A 20,830-nucleotide genomic window follows, 5' to 3' on the forward strand; every position below is an offset into this window, starting at 1 on the left:
AATAGTTTGTCAGCTCGCCCTTGAAAAACAGATTGTTAAGCTCAATGGTGACTTTCCTGGTAAACAAAGGTTTAATGAAAATAATAGAAATGTTATTTTTGCCCTGGCTTTTCCTAAGTAAAATTTCTCTAGAGTTTCAAAATGGCTCTTGGTTAATTTGCCTCTAAACCAATTTATGGGGCCATTTCAACTTTGTACCTGTAAACCAACCATGTCGCATTGATGTTCTTCAACCAATGCTATAATTTGATTTTCTTTGGAATTTGGTATTTTGATTAATCCAAGAAAGTAATAACCAGACAAGCTCAAATCTCACATATATTTAAATTTTATTGTACTTCTTTGTTTTATTTTTTTTTTATTTTTATTTTTTTTTTAAAAACTTGGATCAATGATTAGCTGACTCTCATGAAATCAAACCAAAGTAATTCTAAGTGACTCTTGGAAAATATAATTTCCCTGAGTCATAAAGCAACATCGCCTAACAGCAGACTAAGAGTAGATTATAAAAACGAGTTTAAAATGTCTGTTGTCGAAATTGGTTCAAAACATCCCCAAGGCTGGGATGAACTGAGTCATGGTGGATATGACACATCCTTCAGCAGGTGCCTGTTAAAAAAGTCAGGAACAAAATGAGCAAAACTGCAAAACTATCAAATATTGAAGCGGAGGCAGTACCAGTGCCAGCAAAAAAAAAATAAAAACCACAGTTCAAATCCTTTGGAAGATAGATATAAAGTTTAATGTATACTTAGTGCAAAAGTCTGCTTGTTTTATAGTTAATTACACATGAATATTTTACAAAAATAAAGATAAAAAGATTTTATTTACGTAATGTTCTATATTTATAGAAACAAAGGGGGAAACAATCACAGAATTTGAAGCTTGATAATAAAAAAAGTTAATGATGGAATAATATATTCTATACAAGTATTTTATGACACAAAATGTAGCAAAACTGCAAAAACTAACTTTTTTGTTCTTCTTTATGTTTAAAAAACTCCCCAGACCTAAATAATTTCAGGCCGAAGATTTTAAGAGTCACTGTGGAAGACTTAAAAAGCAACATATGGCTCCAGGGCTTTCAGTTCCAGACCGCTGCATTAGAGAATTGAAGCCTTAATGCTGATATTGGCTTGTGTGTTTTCTTCTTTGTACACCTCACTGACATGAAAATAACTAACTTTGAAAAATGAATGCTCTCAATAGACACTTTTGTAAAAAAGAGCATTGTTATTAGTTTAAGTTTTTAGCACACTAACTTGCAAAATCTGCAAACTTTCATGAGCAGCTAATGTAATGTGACAAAAACTGTCCGAAAAAGATGCCAAGAAAAATGCCTAACTGCCAGAACCTACAAGTGCACACTTTAATGCAATCTGAAAGTCTCCACATTATGTCTTCCAGAATGTTTTCAACATCAGGTTCAGTTTATGTAAGAAAGTAAGTTAAAATAAATCCTTAAGGGATCATCACGGAAACCATTTATTGTTTCTGAAAAATTTTTCTTCTTCTAAACACCCCAAGTTTCTTTTTTGCCACCTGTCTCTGAGAATTACCTATTGTTGTAGACTTGTCTGGACTATGCCTGGTTTTGACTCAGCAAGATGTGTGTGAAGATAATTGGATGCTAGTGCTGTAACGAGTGATTCATATATTTTTGTGACTGAGAGCTTTCTCCTGTTCGGAAATAATTTCTTTAATGGGAAACTAATGAGGAAACCTTGAATCTAGGGTAAAGCTAAAAATAATAATAATAATAATAAAATATTACAAGGTGGATTCATAATGCAACAGTCGAAATAAATTAAACATCCATCTGTGTAGAAATCTGTTTGATCTCAGTCAACAAAAGGATTCACATGAAGAAAGATCTATTTTTCCTGAACAAACTCAAAGAGAAACAAATGTTGCCGTCATCTTTAGGATTTTGGCTGCCACAGCAACTGCTGCTTTTGTCTTTAATTTTTGCTGAAAAAGTTCTATACCTTACAGCCTCTGTGCCATTGATATTTTATCTATCTTATCTTAGCATTGGTGTTAGAAAGCTGTACAGCTGATGAAGGGATTTTGGCCTCATCCTTGTTTGCTGATCAAGTAAATCTAATAATTACCGGTAATATACATATTTCAAACTTTTCCACAAGATTAAAATCAAATGCTATTTTTTTCGTGGGGTTAAAAGTTAATCGGAGGACAGAAACTTGAGCTACCGGACCGCTGCTGAGCTTGCAGAAAACAGCCTGTGAATTTTTCCCAGCATGTTACTGGCATCACCACAGAGTCCAGCAATTACTTTCTGATTTTCTGCTACCCCTGATCCCTTGGCTTATGTTTGGGTCAGTGCCGTTGCTCTGAACTATAACATGTCCTTTTAGAATTGCGGTCAGCAGCTGTCAAGCCGGCAGGGTTCAAAATGTGACACTGCCCCGGAAACATCTGCCAAAAACTGTCCAATACTTTCATACCATGGAGCACTTATGCATAATAAAAATAAACTCAGATCAGCCCTAACCTTTTATTCACAATTTTAATTTAATTTTCAAAGATCTTACAAAAACGTAAAAGTGGAAGCCAGAAGTTAAAATGAAATATTTGAGTTTCAAGGTGATTTATAAGCAATATGAGCTCTTGAATAATTAACAGAATAAACACAAACAAGACTACTATAGGTACTTGTGAGACAAGAGTGTATAGATAACTGTTTCCAGAACATGATTTATTTTGCATTTCCTTTAATTTTGTGATAATTAGAGACAAACATCTGTATTTTCATTGTTTGATCTGATTTTCAGCTAGCCACAATTAAAACTAAATAAACTTAAATGACATAAAACAAATGAGTGTGTTAGCCTACATGATAGTTTATTATATGTAATATTTTTACAATCTGATATATTTTAATTTAATTTGAAGCTATTTATTTTTTTAATGAATGAATTAAAGGGACACCACATTCTATCGTCTTTTACAATCTAAAGGAACAAGTGCCCTCTTTCTACCTTTTATTCCTGCTCATGTATGAAATAGGAAAACACCTGGAGAATCTGATGTTGATTTCCATGGTAAAATGTGTCAAATTACATCTTCTGTCAACTAGTCTATCCAACAAGAAAAATGGAGAACAAAATAATATAGCTATGTCTACTTACAGGAATATTTGCTCATTTGCAAAGTTATTTTCACTCACTAATTAGCATTTTAATTAGTTTTCATATCTTACTTTAAAGGGGCAAAAGAGACTAAAGGCAATTATTATTATTACTATCCAATTTTGGAGATTTTGTGTTCTTTCTGTATTCAAAGATGTCTTTTTTTAATAAGTGGAAAGTAAACATTAGTAAATGCACAAAGTCAAAAGGTTATCGGGAGAGTTTTCTGTCATTTACTTTGAGACTAATTCTTTTTTGAAAAACTATAATTGTTTCACAATCTTTTTTTCTTTTCTTTATCATTCTCCTATACATTAGACAGTTTTATCCCTACTTTAGTACAGAGACTTGGGAATGGTGACCTAACAGCCTGTGAGATGTGTACAGTGTTTCTGGCCCGTTGTCAGAAGGGTCTCCATGAAAGCTGTCTCCCACACCCTGAGTAGAATAAAGGAGACAAAAATGATCTATTTCCCATGTTGTGGAAGTCCGTGTTTGTAGAACATATTGTTCTTGATTCAGGTTCTGCCTAGAGGAGGAATGGGCTTGTAAAAAATGACAGATATATTCTTTACAGAGGGGTTAATTTACAAATACAGACATAGATGCACTCTCTTTGCCTTATACCCTCATGACACATCAAAATGCTGCAGCAATCTATCACAAACCAACTTTAGCATGAACAAAAATGAAATATGGGTTATAAATAACTAACTTTCACAAGTGCAGAGACAAAACAATATTGATGCATTGTTTAACACACAATTTTTTTCTTCAGAACGTAATTTGTTTGTCATTTCAAATATATGACAAAATTAAATAATGAAATCAAGATGGGAATCTCTTGTCTGTAGTATAATGTATTATGTTAGTAGATCAGACAGCATTGAGAGGTGAGTAGCACCTGACAAATTTGTTTCTCTAAGAAATTAGCGTAACGTCTTTGAGAGCAAAGACTCTACCCTGTCTACGTCCACAGTCTCCATGGTAACCAGCTGCTCTGCAGAGGGATGCTGGCCGCGATGACCACTGCTATGTCCGGTCCGATTCTGAAATGTCACTATGGAGCTGGTAAAAAAACAAACAATAAAAGACAATAGTGTTTTATTTGTAGGTTTAGATGCTCTGTTTGTATAGACAGCAGTTCATCCTGCTGTCCAAACAACAAACATTAGCAAGGAAACAATTTCTAAGCCAGTGGTCTCAAGCTCAAATCCTCGAGGACCGATGTCCTGCAACTTTCAGTTGTGTTCCTTCCCCTACACTCCAGAATAAGATGGCGAAACTGCCCCACAAGCATGCAGTCAAGCTCTACAGAACTCTGCCTATAAGTCAGGTGTGTTGAAGCTGAGGTGCATCTGGAAGTTGCAGGTCATTGGTCCCCAGACTGGAGTTTAAGAGCACTGCATCTAAGCCCTGCTTGGCTCATGGCTCTGCTGCACACACTCACCACATTCTGTGCATCTTCATTCAATCTGCTTCTGCTTCCATAGCAGCAAGTAATGCAGCTTCTCTTCTATAACAAGGTTTCTGTAACCTTCTATACGTCATCAAAGGCTAAAAACCATAAAAAAGAGCAAGACTCTTTATGCAATTTTGTAATGAAATAGATAAAAAAAGAATATCTGAAATTTACTTCAAAAACTTTGGATATTTGTCCTTTTTTTCATCTTGGACTTTTATTTAGAAAATTGTAATTGTATTTAGAAAAAAAAAATATCCAATACGTTTAAATGTATCTTGCTGATATCAAATTAGTATATTATATGCTAAAATCTCTTAACAAGATTGTAATAGCAAATAATATTTTTAAATAATTAACTGGGAGTCTCTCTCATTCTTTTTTATTGTCTCCTTGGGAAATAACATAGATGGGAAAAAATAAAATAAAAAATGGAAGAGGATATTTTGGTTTATACATATATTTTTAATATTTCTTTAACCAGCATTACAACACAGCTTTTGGCCCACAGCACAAATTAGACACAGCTAGGTCCTGTTGTAGGTAAGAAAATGTCTACAAAAAAACAAAACAAATGAAACAATGGACCTTTAACAGACAAATTGATTGGGTAACTTTTTTGCAGATACTCAAACCACTGATTTGTATGTTTTCATGTACATAACAAGTACACTGTGCAGCGTATCACCAGTTTAATATGCTCTTCTTTCTGCCCAGACTACAGATATTCTGAATACTGCCATGCTGACAGGTAAAATGGTGTCAGTTCCTGTGAAAACCCTTGCTGTCGACACCAACGGCACCGTTACAGATGTGACAAACTACACCAACTGCAGATCAACAGAGGTGGATGTGCTCAAGGTGGGACAGAAAAACAGTCAACACTAGGATTATGTTGATCTTAGTTTTTGTTTGACAATTTCTTTCTTCCTATGTAGATTTCTCTTTGTTTGGAAAAGTTTCTTACAAGCATTTAACCTTAAAACAAAAACAATGAATGTATAGCCCAAACAGAGCTTTGGCATCTCAACAGGCACCTAAGATGTCACTTGTTGCAGCAGTTTTACTGCAATGAACACAATTCTACAAGCATGACAGCCAGTAGCTAAAAGAAATGGGCCTCTTTGTGTCATAATTATAAACCACAGAGACTTGGACCTTTGTCTTTAAAAGGCCTGATTGACCTAGAAAGTAAAATAGATAAAAGAAAATGCTTCACTTATCTTTTTTATGGGTTTCAATTGTTAAGTGCACCTCCAATTGTGCCAATAGCAATTTAGTTAAAAACCGATTTCTTACTAAACAATTCTTTGCATGCACCTAAATTAAAATTTAGCTTTTTCTAAAATGTCACTGCCTCTGTAAATATGTATATATAATGGTACATATCTGTATATATGCAGTATATCTATATGTGATCTGTACCAGAAAATATCTTCTCTTATTTGACAGAAAAGGCTTATAAACTGATTAATTCTGACAGATTAAAAGAGTGAGAAAAGAGCTGGGAGGAAGGCATGGGGACAGACTAAAGTGATTTCCTCTTTGGGCAAAAGGATTTTATTTAGTTATTATTATAATATATCTTAATCTCTTTTTAATGTTTTTTGTGGTCAAATACCACTATTAGAGCCTTCCAAGGAATCAGAAAAGGGAAAACTACAAAGCAGCATAAATGTATCATTTAAACCTTTAAATGCAGCCAACTAAATTTTTATGGTAGATTCATTTTACATGAAGTAAATGGCAGGACAAGACTTGTATGTGTATGAACATCACATGGGCACAACTAAATGTGTGCTTGTTGGTTTGTGGTCATTAAAGCAGCATTATTTTTTTCTCTCCTCAAGTTTTGGATAAACAGTAAATAGGAAATTTGCACTCATTAGGCGTTAGGTTGGAAGTAGTCATGAACAGAATCCAGAAATTTAAGTTCAGGTGCTTCAAATTTGTCAGTCTAAAAATCATAAAAAGAAAAAGAAAATTGCACTCTGTTAAAAAAAAACAGGGACAATAACTTTGTGTTTACAGTGTGCAACTGTACACTTATTTTCATAATTTAACAAAATCCTTCACTGAACCATATTACTGTTCTACATTAAACAAGACATTAGTCCAAGAGTGTGCTTCCAAAAAAGATAATTTCCAGCTAGTGCAAGTGAATCTCAGTAAATTAAAATGTTATTGAATGATTCATTTCTTTCAGTATTTTAATTCAGAAAGTAAGTCTACAGATTAATTCCATAGAAAGTGAAATATTTAATTTTAATGGTGTTGTCCTTTTACATGCTTTTAAGTTATTTAATGTTTAATAAAATAACACTCTGTCAGTTATTGTCCAGTGAATATCGGCCCTATTTGCCTTTGATAATAGGACAAAAGGGGAAAGAGGGATTCAAGCTCTAGCATTCTTCTTACAGCAAACTCTGCACACATATGGAATAAATGAGTGACAACTTCTATACAAATGCAGTATAAGAATTTATTAACATAAATTAATTCACATAGAGGGAACACCATTAATAATTTTGTTTACCTGAATTAACAATATATTTCAACGATTGTTCTTTAATGGGCTAGTAACACTTAACTAAAACTACTAAACAAAATTAAGATTAAAGAAGCTCAGGAACTATGTACACACAAAAGAACAAAAGGACAAATAAAAATGGTTGAAAACCATCTCCATAAAATTGTTCAATTATTTTAGAGTTTAGTGAGGATCTTTAAAGTAGAGAACCAATGTTCGTCTTAAAGAATCTGGGATGAAGTCAAATTAGCTTTAGTAATTTAGAACATTTGGTATGTGTTCAACCCATTCACAATGCTACTCCAAGTTAGATAAAACATTTGAGAAAATTACATTTTAAGGAATGATTTGCTAAATAAAAAAAATAACATTTAGGGCACTCAATTTTTGATTAATGTAATTATTTATCCAGAAATAAGTAAGACTTGAATTGCTAACTTAAAATGGTGGAGGGGTGCTCTAAGAAGATGACGACCAGAAGTAACATAGATGGGAAAGGACATATCTGATTCTGGGTCACATAGATGATAGCATAGCAATTAGCTTGATAGTTTGCTTTTAAGTTACACAAAATATCATTAATTAAGATTCATGTTTCCTATTAATGCTGTCCCCTTGAGACACTATCAGACGATTGCAGAACAAAACAAAAACAAGCATTATGATTAAACAAACCATAGTTATGTTTCACTTGTCCAGTATGAAGGCTAGTAGGAAGCTAATAATAGCTAATGCTAGCGGACATTTGAACATGTTTTTAGTCAGATTTTGTGTAATGAGTGGACCACAAAACACAAATATTAAATAGGACATATCATGCTTTTCAGTTATTCTCTTTCATATATAAAGCGGATATAATGCGTTGGTCTAATTCATGGTTAATTTAGCTCCACAGGCCCTGAGAACAGGCCTGTCCTGAGGTGCACCTGAGAGCAACTCGTTTTGGTGCGGCCCCTTTAAATACAAATGAGGTACTTCACACCTCACCCCCCTCCAGGTCGCAGAGCATTCCATTCCAACTCGTTTAGGCATTTTTGTAGAATGCTGAGGGACAGTGTAATGGATTGTGTGGATTAACAAACCCAACAACCAAACATTTTGACTTATTCATTTGTTGCTTCAGGCATTGGACAGCAACATAAAACAATGGCGGATTCATGAACTTGATTAGCCGGATGTCCATGACCTTGATTACCAGCTCTGCAAAAAATACTGTGATGTAGTTGTTAAAAAAAAAACAGAGAACAGAGGAAACTGAATGGCTTGAGAAATATGACCCAAACAGAATATAAAGTTATCTATGCAGCTCCTGGACAGACTACATTAAGCTTTTCTGAATTCCTGGAGACTCCACATACGAAAGAAAATGTATTTAAGAGCTAAAAAGTGGATTTTGCGTTCTGTTTAAAGCTCTGACTCTGCTGTCTGTCCTAAACTGTTCAATTGGCTTTGCTGCACAATCTTCTCAAGACTGCAGGTGTCTCTAGAGGTTATGCATCTTTTTCAACAAAAGTTTTTACTTCCACTAAACAACCCTCTGTTAACACCCAACTTCTTTAGCGATAGCCTTGTGAGGCTTAACTTCATTGCGGGTGGTCTTCGTGACTGTGTGCTGGATAACTGTCAGGTCAGCAGTCTTACTCATAATTACCTGGGCCAGATAATTTCTGAATTACAAGTCATTTCTAATTGGTTTTATGTAATCAGATTTTCTGAGGAATTAAATTAAATGAGAGTTTCCATTAACTGCAAGCCATAAGTATCAACATTTATAGAAAAAAACACATGAAATACAACACTGTGTGTTATAAGTCTATGATATATGAGTTTTAATCTTTAAATTTGCATGTCTTAAATAAATCTATGTTTTAATGTAATATACTGAGATGTAACTTCATAGTTCCTGTGGTATTGAACTTATCCAACGTTATCCCAGTGAAGCCACCAAGGAATATGTGATTCTTGAAAGAATTGCAGAAGAAAATGCATTTTATGCCTTCTAGAATTTCCATGCATGTAGTTAATTTAGACTGTTGATCAGTGAGCTTTATAGGAAAAGGTCTTCAGATAGTGGTCACAGTCTGTATTTCTGCAAGAGTTAAATTTGACTTCCTCTTAGCATTCACTCCTCCCCCAGCTTTTTTAGGCCCCCCAATCTACCCTTTTTTTTCCATTGCTTCACTCTATTCTCCAGTCTAGTGCTCTCCAATTACCCCAGTGGAGCCACTGGTTTGTTAAGATAAGTGAGGCGGCTGTGGAGATAGGCCTCCAATCTGAAATAAAACACACCAACAGCTGTGTCTCACCTCATTGCTCTTGCTGGTGGGGATTGCATGGCTCCTTCCTGCAGAACATCACAGGAACAGCTGTAAAGTAGGGCTTATTTACATTCTGTAACAGCGGTGTCTTAAGACCACAGACACAACTACTCTGAGATCCTTTGTTCACACTTTGGAAGTGGTATAAAATTCAAGAAAGTATTGTTTTTTTCCAACCCCTTTAAATTTTAAATTGCTCCTCGGCTTCCTGTTTTAGCTTCTCAGCCATCCCAAAAAACAGTTCTGTCTTGCTTATTTGAACCTTCACATTAAAAAACAAACATCTAATACTCTAAATAAATCTAGAAAAACATCTAAAGACAGCAAAGCCACATTTCAAATCAAGTGTGTACTGTGAACTTTTTTAACAACTTTTCCTCTACTTCTATCTCTCTCTTTCTGTTTTCGTCAGGTGTCAGAGCGCTGCAACTATGTTTTCGTAAATGGGAAAGAGACGAAAGGCAAAAGCAGCGTGATGCTCAATTTCACATACGGTTTCCTGAGCGCGCAGCTGGAGATGAGTGTCTGGATACCCCGCTTGCCCATGCTCATCGACATTGCTGACCCTGAGCTTAGTCAGATTAAAGGCTGGAGGGTCCCCGTCACAACTGGCAATAGGAGGTAAGGCAGAGCCGGTCCAAAGCACCACCAAACCAAGCTGCTGACCAGGGTCTCCTAGGTCAGCTGTAGGCTGTCAAGAGCTCATGAATTTTCTCAAGGAATATGCAATTTAAAGCTAGTTGAAAGGAGGTGACTAATTTCAGGTATGGTTTCGTTAAGAGATCACGATGCTAATTTTTCAAACTTCACACTTGCAAATGTCATCTTCTGAATAAAATGGAGCTCATAATTAAACTGCATCCTTCAACCAATCATACAATGCACACATAGTTTCTTTCAATGACATAATTCAATAAACTGAAAGTTTCCAAGTCCTCTTGTAATACTGTTTTAAAATATATATCAATATGGTGGCATTTGGAAAACCTTAACTTATTAACTGAATATCTGCTTCATATGCAAGGCAAGGCACACAGCGAACCACACCACAGTCCGATCAAAAAGGAAAGTAATTCAACGGTGTTCTTCGGTGCTCTTGTTTGACCTACAAATTTCTTAGTTAACTGTCACTCACTGTCAACAGCTTTGTGGAGTTCGCTGAACATTTTAAATTCACACAGAGAGGTGCGCATTAAAACCTGTTCATTTCTGACACAGGCCACAGCTAAGCAGATAATTTCCATATATTTTTTGTTAAGCTTAAAAAGTACAAGCAAATTGGTCATTATGCTTTTGCAAGTCATTTCCCATTGTCTCAACCTTTCCCAACCTCCTTTGTAGACATGACATTATTTAGTTTGCAGAATTTAAAGCCTACGTTAACCTCAAAAACATTCTGTATCTTTTCAGTTTTGGTTACCGCTGTGACTTCAAGCCATTTATAAAGCTGTAACACAATAGTTTGTATGGATGTTTATTTTCTTTTTTTTTTATTTACAGAATCCAAAATAGTAGTTTTACAGGTATTGTTGTACAAAATTAACAGAATAGAATGATTATCACAAAAACTTGGTGTCAAAACAAGTCCAGGCAAGGAATGTGTCAAAACAGATAAAAATAGTTTTTTGTCTAATTTTTACTTACATAAATAAAAAAAACAAAACACAGATTTTGTAGAAAAACGATCGCGCTGGTGGCGCAGCGGGTAGCGCGACCCATGTACGGAGGCCTTAGTGCTTGACACGGTCGACCAGTTTTTGCTGCATGTCTCTGCCCCTCTTCCATCCGCCTTCCTGTCAGCCTACTGTGTTAAAAAGTGAGCCACTAGAGCTGTGAAAAATCCAAAAAAAAAAAAAAAAAACATTTGTAGAAAAACATCTACCTGTGATTCACTTTTTAATATCTGTGTGAAAACACATTTATACATACCAAATTGTAAAGTGTTAATATTAGTATTACCATGCGTAGCCAAATTAGGCATAGAGCTGTCTGGACAGAAAATGTGTGGACATATTAAATATGGACAAATGGATTTTCTACTGAAGACGCTGAAGCCAGCTGCCAAGCAAAGTAGCTGAAAGTGTCATGGGTTTAGGTTACTTTGACCCTACAACTGTGTAGCTTGCTGCCAGGGATTTACCTACGAGTCTTTCCTCACAAATAAGGAGTCTTTTTTACAAGCAATATAAACAGAAGGACGCAGAGGAAATGGAAGGCAAAGGCTGGAAAACTCATACAACATTTTATTGTTACATACATTTTGTGGGAGTAATAAAACCATAATGTCGGCGAAGAAAAACTCTTAAAAAATGTTGAAATAGTCTTGGGGTTTGTACACTGCCAATGCAGTGTAAAAATAACCTGCTAAAACCTAACATATGAGGGTACAAATTCCTTTGAGCTGATACTAATTCCTTTGAAAAATATTGAAAAAGACCTAATCGTCGCATTTTTCTTTTAAAGAATTCCACTTTTAAGATTAATCAATGCTTCACAGGGTATCGTGTATAAAATACTGAAATCTACAATGGTGCTGTGGGTTTTTGTCACAACTGTATGTTGTCAGCCAGAACCAGATTAACATTTGTGTTTACTGCATCGGTGAGTGAGTGAGCATTAGACACAACGCAGATGTCCTGGAAATAAAGGTTAGTAGGGTTTCAATCGATATGTACAGTAGAGTCATTATTTCCCCCACTCGATACTCTTTGATAATAGCTGCCATTCCCCTCCCCCAAGTTCAATACCAAGCCCCAGATACATACAGATTATAGGTCAGAAACGTCATATTTCAATAGTAATTGTACAGGAAGTGTGACAGGGCTTTACAAAAGTATTCAAACACCTTGAATGTGTTTACATGTAATCATGTTAGAGCCACAAACAGTGCGGGATGTTATTTTGATTATATTTTATAGATCGACACGAAGTAGTGCACAATTATGAAGTGGTAGAAAATTACCGGTATACGAGGTTTTCAAAAATGTTTAACAAATATTGATATTTAGCATATTTGCTTCGACTGTATGCTTAGGTTTGTATTCCATCTGGAAGATGAACCTCAGCTTCAGTCTTATGTATTTTGGAGACTTGCACTTGTTGTCCTTCCATGATTCCCCCGACTCTGACCTGCTTCCCCGCCTCTGCTGAAGATGTTTCACATGGTTGGTGTGTTCAGAGTTAGGTGCTGTGTTAGTTTTCCACTGTTGTTAGCTGTGTCGTGGCACATAGGATTTAGGTCAGCACCACCCACTGTGTGAGTACAGGTGGATAGCCATGACTTGGTAGGTTACAGTTCGTTCGTTCACTGATGTTATAAACAAGCCTTACAGGCCTCCAGAATAGTTGCACTGGTTTTTATTTTGATAATTTCCTTACTTAGGGGAAGCAGAGTAATGGCGGCTGAGCACAAATGCATGTTACAGTTTTAAGGATTTCATTTGTAAAAAAAATCATAGCGCTTGGCTCCATAAAAGCCCTCAAAGTATAGAGACATTTGTGGCAGTAGGGTGACACAATGTGGAAACATTCAAGCAGTATCAGTGCTTTTCAAGGCTCTTTATGTGTGTGTATATGCATGACATGGGGAGAAAAGGGCTTGCAGAATATCCTGCATATTCATTAACATTTAATAAGTTTGTTAGTTGCCACACATTTCCTGAAGTGTTTCCTGAAATATATATGTATATATTTAATAAAATAAGTCTCAGCATGTTAACTTTACAAATAAAACACTGAGGTTTAGCTGCTTGGCAATCTTTTCAAAGTGGAGCCACTCTTGGGTGGATGTAACAAATCCCTGACAGTGTGTTTTTGAAAATGGGTTCATTAAAATTAAAGCTAAATATCAAACCAATACCTGACAGAAGCGCAAGTAAATGTGTTTACTTTGTTGCAGAAAACAAGCGACTGAGGTGTCACTAAACACAAGTTGGACAAAAGGTTTTAGCCAAGAGAAGCTTTTTTTTTTGTGGGCGGTTGTTGAATCGCACTGATTTAATTCATGCAGCATTCCCGTCGCATGTTAAGCTGTGACCACAGGCTAAGTAGTAATGATGTTTATTTGGACTTTACCTCTTGACGGGAGCTTTCTGCCCGCAGTGTAAAAACATTTCCACCAACCCTGCAGCACACCTGAGGTGTGTGGCTGGACCAGCTGTGTGTATGATAATTATATGATCGTTGCTCAGAGGTTCACAGCTTAACCTCTACCACATATAAACAAACCACTCAGCCGTGGGATCTTGGTTAATTTAAGTTAAATTGATTTTGAGGAAAAAGGTCACTCCACATGTGCTTTGCCTCCAAAGCAGCCACAACAACGCTGATGGGCTTTGCTGCTTTTCTTCCAGAAGTTCACAGATTAACAGCATGTTTTTGTTATGCTGTTGTTGTCTGGAAAGGGCTGGAAGCAAGTGGAAATGGCCAGCCTCGGTCTGTGGTTAGAGACGGAAACAGTAGTTTAGTTTGGTGCTAGAATATGTCTCTCAATAAGTTACAAACTGCATACACAAGCAAATCTTAATAAATAAGAATATCAGTTAAAACATATTTCATTTTGGTGTTTTAATTCAAAAAGTTAATCCATTAAATCCATTAAAAAGTTACATTTATTTAGGAAGTTTAATAATATTTAAGTTCATTATGGTTTGTCACCAATGGAAATTGAAGATTTGCCTTAACCTAAAATTTGAAATTAACATATGACCAATAAATAAAGTTTTAATGCAAAAATATATATTATTGCCATGTTATGGCTTACATTAACTTTAGGAAGGCTGGTGTCTTGCCGGTTGTCCAGCTGACAGTCACTGTCACCCCCTGCAAAAAAGGGTAAGCCACATAAAGTCCTTGTTAAAGAAGCCGGCTTTTCACACAGTGCCATATCCAGGTATATTAATGTAAAGCTTGGTTGAAGGAAAACGTTTGGTAGAAACAAGAACACACAACAGGGATAACTGTACGCTTGAGAGGATTGTGAAGCATCGGCCATCAAAGGGTTTGGGGTAGATTCACTAAGCGTGGACTGGGCTCCAGTCAGTGCTCCGATAGCAACCAGACATGAATGTATCCACGACTACAGAAAACAGAGACATCAGAAGCTTCTCACCTGGGCTAAGCATGAAAAAAGGCTGAACTATTTCTAAATGGCCCAAAATTAGAAATACCTCTATTGTCCAATAATGGGGAAATTGGGGCATGACAATGACAAAAACACTTAGACAGTATACACACTAGATTAAGTAATATGAAAAAAAGATATAAAGTTATGTTTTAAAGCAGAAGAGAAATTATCGGAAAGGGGAAAAGAAGAAAATATTGTAAATATTGCAAAATATGAATTGATAATATGGCATATTCAGGTAAAAATGCATACATTAATTCAGAAGAAAGCAATATTCAAGTTAAATAGAGGAAAGACAGCAACCAATTCACAGTGGACTTAAATTTCCAAATCATTTTCCAAGTGAGGATGAAGATTAGAGAGGCACAGCATCCAACTTGCTTGAAGTCCAGTATGAAGTTTTCACAATAAATCTTGATTTGGAGTGCCATGTCTTCCGATGGTGTTGGTCCACTGGGTTCTATCGAGTTCAAATTCAGTGCAGCCTGCAAATTTCAAAGCACCTAAAGCTTCTTGAGCTTGACAAGCTTTGTAGAGACTGATTCAATTTTCCAGCATAACTTTGCTCCTGCCTACACTGCCAAAAAAATACAACACAATGACATCACTGTGCTCGTTTTGCCAGCAACCCCATAGAGAATGAAAAACAGCAGACACAACAATCCAGACCAGCCGACAACCGCTGTTAAAGCTTCCGTCACACCTCAGCGGAGCTACAGGCTAATCATCTTCATAACGCCTCACTTATGCAGTAATTCATGCAAAAGGATCCCTGACCAAGAATTAAGTGAATACACTGTACTGTACATGGACATACTTTCCAGATGGCCCACATCTCTGTCTTAGAAATTGTTATTATCCCTGTAATACTACAATATTAAGGCAGACAGTATTTATAGTTTTCATCAGATGTAAGCCATTACCATCAAAATTAAGTTTCTGATAATATTCTAATTTAAGATTCTCCTACAGTTTTCGTTATAGCTGTGTCGCGATACGTATTTGACTGATTATTCGTTGTCTTTGTGCGTCAGATCCACATGGGACAGTGAAGAAGATGAGGACATGCGGAAAGGCAGGGGATGTATGTTACAGTACCAGCTCTCTGCAGTGAGGGTGCTCACACCTTTTGTCGCCCAGCCTGATTCTGGAGTTCTGCCCGGCCCATTTACTGGAGAAGAGCCTGTTGAATACTTTCTAGGCTCTGACTGGCAGGTAAAACAGAGTATTCCCTCACCACCTGCCAGCCTGTAGAAATACCATTCCTACATTTTTGGAATGTTTAAGCTTTACATGCAGATGATGATCCGGTTTGTGCTATTTTCAAGCATTGAGAGTGATTGGCTGTATTTTTTTCACCTTCCAGGTGGATGTGACCAACCTCGTGCGGTATTCTCTAAAAGTAGCTGATCCTGATGTCGCCAGGGTGCAAGACGGCCTGGCACTGCAAGGACGAGCTGTGGGGACCACTATTGTGCAGGCGAGGCATCAGTGGTCCTGTGCGTGCATCTTAGTTTGTTGTGGTTTTATAGCAACCTTAATGCGTTTCTGTGTTTTTGGTTGCAGGTGCTGTCCCCGCTGACGTCGTCGGTCCTGGCTGAGAGGACCATCAGGGTGGTGGATGATAAAGTGACCGTGACAGAACTCGGGGTGCAGTTGGTCTCTGGGCTCTCTCTGTCTCTTCAGCTCAGCCCCGGGAGCAACCGGGCCATTGTCGCCACCGCCACCACGAGGGAGACAATCACAGAGCTCAAGCAGGTAAATCTGGAAAATGGTTATGCATAAAATAACTGGAACGGGTGATGGATTCTTGTGAATGTTTTGGTTTGTTTCCCTCTTTTTTTTAGAACAGATGATTATATTCATATTTGTATTATTTTGATTTGATTTGTTAAAAGGGAAAAGTTATCTAAACTAACTTGGAACCTTGGTGGAACAAAAAGTAATTGCCCCCTAAGCCTAATATCTGGTTGTGCTATTAATTGACATCATGAGTCTTACTAATTAGAAAATATAGCCCTCTTTTTTAGTAGAATTCTTTATAAACTCACCAACAGCATTCTGGATGCTGCAGTATCTGTTATATTTCACAGCGATTCGTATTTTGTCAAAACCGGAGCTTTAGATAGAAAGTCTTCTAAACTCAAATTTGTCTCCATGCATACAGCTACTGTGTTTAATAAACTCACATCTTGCTAATGCTGCTGACTAGTTCACACGGAGTAGTTTACTCAAAGCTAATTTTAGCTTCCATTTTAGTTAACTGAATAATAATTTAGTTCATAACATATTTCCTTGAGGTTGCAAAAATTTCTCTGAAAATATAAAAAAAAGACAAGCATTCTTTTCGTGTTTTATATTGTATTTGTTTGACAGGAATATTTGTCAATGTGTTATTTGTTACATTATTTTGTCTAAGATTTTGCTACTGTGGTGCAAAACCAAGTTTGTTTTCCAAAAGTCACATTTTACACCGTTCACAGTCTAGGCTTTTTACCCGAGGCATTCCTCTGCTGATATTTTCCTCTCTTTAATTAGCTGCATCAGGTGTGAATCACTCACTTGGGTGCATGCATAACAAAGCATCAGAATAAACATGATCATCTTTAGACACACTAACAAAATGAATACATTGCTGTCTGCACAAGGGTTCCTACTCAATTACTTGAAATCAAAACTTGTGCACATGTTAGAAAAAAAATGCCTTTCAGCACATTGATATGCATTGGAAAAAAAAACCCAACTCTTTAGTATTTGCACACACCAGTTATGAATACTTTTATTTTCAAAAGAAGGGATTTTTGAGTCTTTGAAGAAACTTTAGACTTGCAGTATTTGGGTTATAGTGTAATAATGAGCAAAGAAATAAATAACTCTAAGGGCTATAGGGGATTCCCAGGAGCACACAAAATGTGCAATATGCTGAGATAGCTGGATGTTACCACATAAACATTGAATTGCATCATTGATGGTGACATTAATCAGTAATATTAGTTCTTCCATTATGAAGCATCTTAAAAGACAAACAGTGCAGGTTTAGTCTCTGGCACATTTATGCTTTCCACTGTTCTAAGGCAGTTTTAGTAAATGGTAAAGGATTTGTGCTCATGCTGAATTTTCTAGTCTTATTGACCTTCTAGTCTTACTGACCTGATCTGACATAACAAAAGAGAAGTCCTAACTTATGTCGAGGATAATAAGAATTTTGTATTTATGGTAATTTCCATGTCTGTTGAAAATAAATAAAATGCATAAGGAATAATGGTATAAAGGGATGTTATGGTATGGTAATCAGATTTTACCATATTTTAAACTACCAGACTGACAAGAAGCAGGCCTTTGTTTTCTGTTTCAGCAAGAGTGACCAAGTAGGTCTTAGTTTTGATGTCTCAAAATCTAGTAAGATGCAACTTTGCAAGTTTGCAATACCCATCTTACTTTGGTTTTTCTTCACAGCAATTTGCCACAAGAACAGTATGCTGCAAAATCCCTTTTTTAGTGACTTTTCAGGAAGCGCGGTATAGTACTGAATGACAAGAGGGTCAATAATTAAAGTAGAAATCATATGTGTTTTTTTTATGGCAGTGTGAAGAGCCCAGTTTTGATCTTTTCACTCCCCAAAATGTTTTATTTGTGCCGCTTTCATATCTGGTACTAAATTGGACATGTATCCGATAGTTTTCAAAGCATCTTCAGTGTGAGCGGTCACGTCGCATTTCACCCATCTTTTCTGTCAATGTCCTGGTTCCGACTACACGCCCACACAGACATCTCTACAGCAGTGGCAGTCACAGCTCATGTTTTTTTCTTACTTTTCATCATCATGCTATGATGTGTTCTTAATATGGTCAGCTCCCATTGCTCAACAACTTCAAAATAACACAGAGACGGCAGTATCGACGACGATTTTTTTTTTGTTTTTTGTTTGTTTGCTTTTGAACAAAGCTTTATTGAACACTCCCAGTAACAATTACACCTGTTATTACTTCCGTAAACTACTCTCTCCTTCTGTTATCAGCGCATGCGGGTCACTTTGGGGTCTTGGACCATTCAGACAGAAGTCTAATGGCAGTCGCATTTAATTAGTAGTATGTACGACCACAAAAAAATAAATAAATAAATAAATAAAATATAGGATTTCAGCAAAAAATCAGTTAAGCATCAAGATCTGCAGTTTGAACATAGCCTTAGAGGGTCATGTTTAGTACTGAGTGTGAGGGCTTTATCTATAGAAAAAAATCTGAGTTATATGTAATAGTTTCTTGTCCAAAATATGCAATTCTTGGGCTGGTTAAACGTAAACTAAATGGATCAACAATACAAAAAGATTTCTTCCAAAACACAGTTTGAGATTTATAAAATCTTTATTCTATCTGGAAAAACATGTAAATAACAGTGTCAGTGCTCAGTGCATGCAAACATAGGCAATGAAAGTGCAACCCCCCCCCCCCCCCCAAAAAAAAAAACAAAAAACAAAACATCAATAGGATATTACACAATAAGGCTGTAATTCTTGGTTTCTTTTCATGGTAAAAACCTAATGCACATATTGCAGAAAAGCAGCAAAACATACTTAGAGTCATGGCCATTAGAACTATAACAATAGCTTGACTTCCTGTAATTTTCGGTCAACATTTAATGGAAAGCCCTGCAGATAGACTTATGAGCGACAGGTGGCTTAAGAGTCAATCTTTTTTTCTGTAACGTATATACTTCTGTGCTCTGGTCTGTCAATCAGAGCATAGGCATTCAATATTTACCCCAGAACATAAAAAAACTAACTAAAATAAAGTCTGAAAATTCAAATTAGAGTTTTAAAGTAGTAGCATTTTTCCAGTAGAAGCAATGGGTGCAAAACAAATAACTTGGACAGCGTTGTAATGACACTGAGCTTTCTGTAAAACTGAAATGATTTATATATATATATATATATATATATATATATATATATATATATATATATATATATATATATATATATATATATATATGTGTGTGTTTAATACCAAGTGATCTTCGTGTTTACTTGTTTGAATGTGAACGTGTTCTCAGTCTTGACCCTAATCAGCAGCTCCAGAGCTCTGCGAGAGACCAAAATGAGGTAGACAGATGATCGTGTTAAAAACTCTCACACATTTAGCTGTGGCCGTCTGCCCATCGGCGTGCTCTCTTTTACATTCAGCGCACTGCCACTGCTGCTCTGCCCCAGTCAATAAACCTGCCACTGCGGATGACCAGCCAATTGTGTCTGTGATAGCAAGCTGTTATGCTCGGGGCGATTCACAATGTAGTCAGATCTAAAATATAGGTTAGGTTTGTGGCGACCCAGTAGCTCACATTAGTCACAGGAAATGGGTCATTTTGTGGTAATGTCATTTCATTGCCTAATTCTACTCTTGATGTGACCCTTAACGCTACCTATTTGGCCATGTTGAAGGACATCTGCCATACTATTGGATGATTTATATTCAGACTTAAACTAAAGGTCATAGTTACAAATGTATATTTTTTTTCCATGTTTTTGCAGAGATCAATACAGTTTGCAGAGTTCCGAAGTAGTTTGGAAAAGTACACAATTTTATTGTAGTCTTTTCTATGTCTGAGTATGTATACATAAAGACAATGGGAGTATGAAAAGCATTTGTAGTTCCAGACTTTATTCCCAAACCCATTATTAGAGAATTTCTCCTTTTCTCACTTTATTCCTTTTGTACGATCTTCCTTCATCCATTTCATTCTTTCATTGTGATCTTCCCTTCCTTTCTTTTTATTTATTTCATCCCTATATCTTTTATGTGTTTCTTCCTTCCTTCTTAGTGTCTGACTCCTCCCTTTCAAGTTTCTTTCATTCTGCCTTTGCTTCCTTTCATTTATCCCATAGGGCACAATGAAAGAAAAAGGACATAAGAACAAAATAAGGTTGAACCAACCTTCTTTTCCTGTTTTCAACATTTTCTTCCTTCCTTTTGTCTGACCCAAGTCTCCCTCTATTCCTTCCCCTCTTCTGGCCTACAACCCTTCCCTTGTCCTTCCATTTTGTACGTAATACCTTATTTCCTTCCTTGTTTTCTTGTCCCAGACATATTTCTTAATTCCTTTCAATTTTAGTATTTTCATGTTTTGTGTTTAAAGCTTGCCTACTATAGAAATATCTGCCATCCATTCATTGGGAGCGTCATTATTTTGTATTTTAACCTGAATATTAAAGGGCTAAGGAGTAGGAAGTTAGTTTGGATAGAATAT

General features: G+C 36.2%; 1 protein-coding gene across 1 annotated transcript in view; it reads left to right on the plus strand.

Annotated features, from left to right (window-relative positions):
• Positions 1-20,830, plus strand: part of si:dkey-1d7.3 (transmembrane protein 132D) — a 48,361-nt gene that overhangs the window by 24,349 nt on the left and 3,182 nt on the right. Inside the window, exons 5-9 of the mRNA XM_012871155.3 lie at positions 5,332-5,475; positions 9,875-10,083; positions 15,622-15,802; positions 15,954-16,067; positions 16,154-16,345. Coding sequence (XP_012726609.2) covers positions 5,332-5,475; positions 9,875-10,083; positions 15,622-15,802; positions 15,954-16,067; positions 16,154-16,345 — 840 coding nt within the window. The remainder of the gene's footprint in view (positions 1-5,331; positions 5,476-9,874; positions 10,084-15,621; positions 15,803-15,953; positions 16,068-16,153; positions 16,346-20,830) is intronic.

Source organism: Fundulus heteroclitus, chromosome 8, assembly GCF_011125445.2.
Source record: "Fundulus heteroclitus isolate FHET01 chromosome 8, MU-UCD_Fhet_4.1, whole genome shotgun sequence".
NCBI lineage: Eukaryota > Metazoa > Chordata > Actinopteri > Cyprinodontiformes > Fundulidae > Fundulus > Fundulus heteroclitus.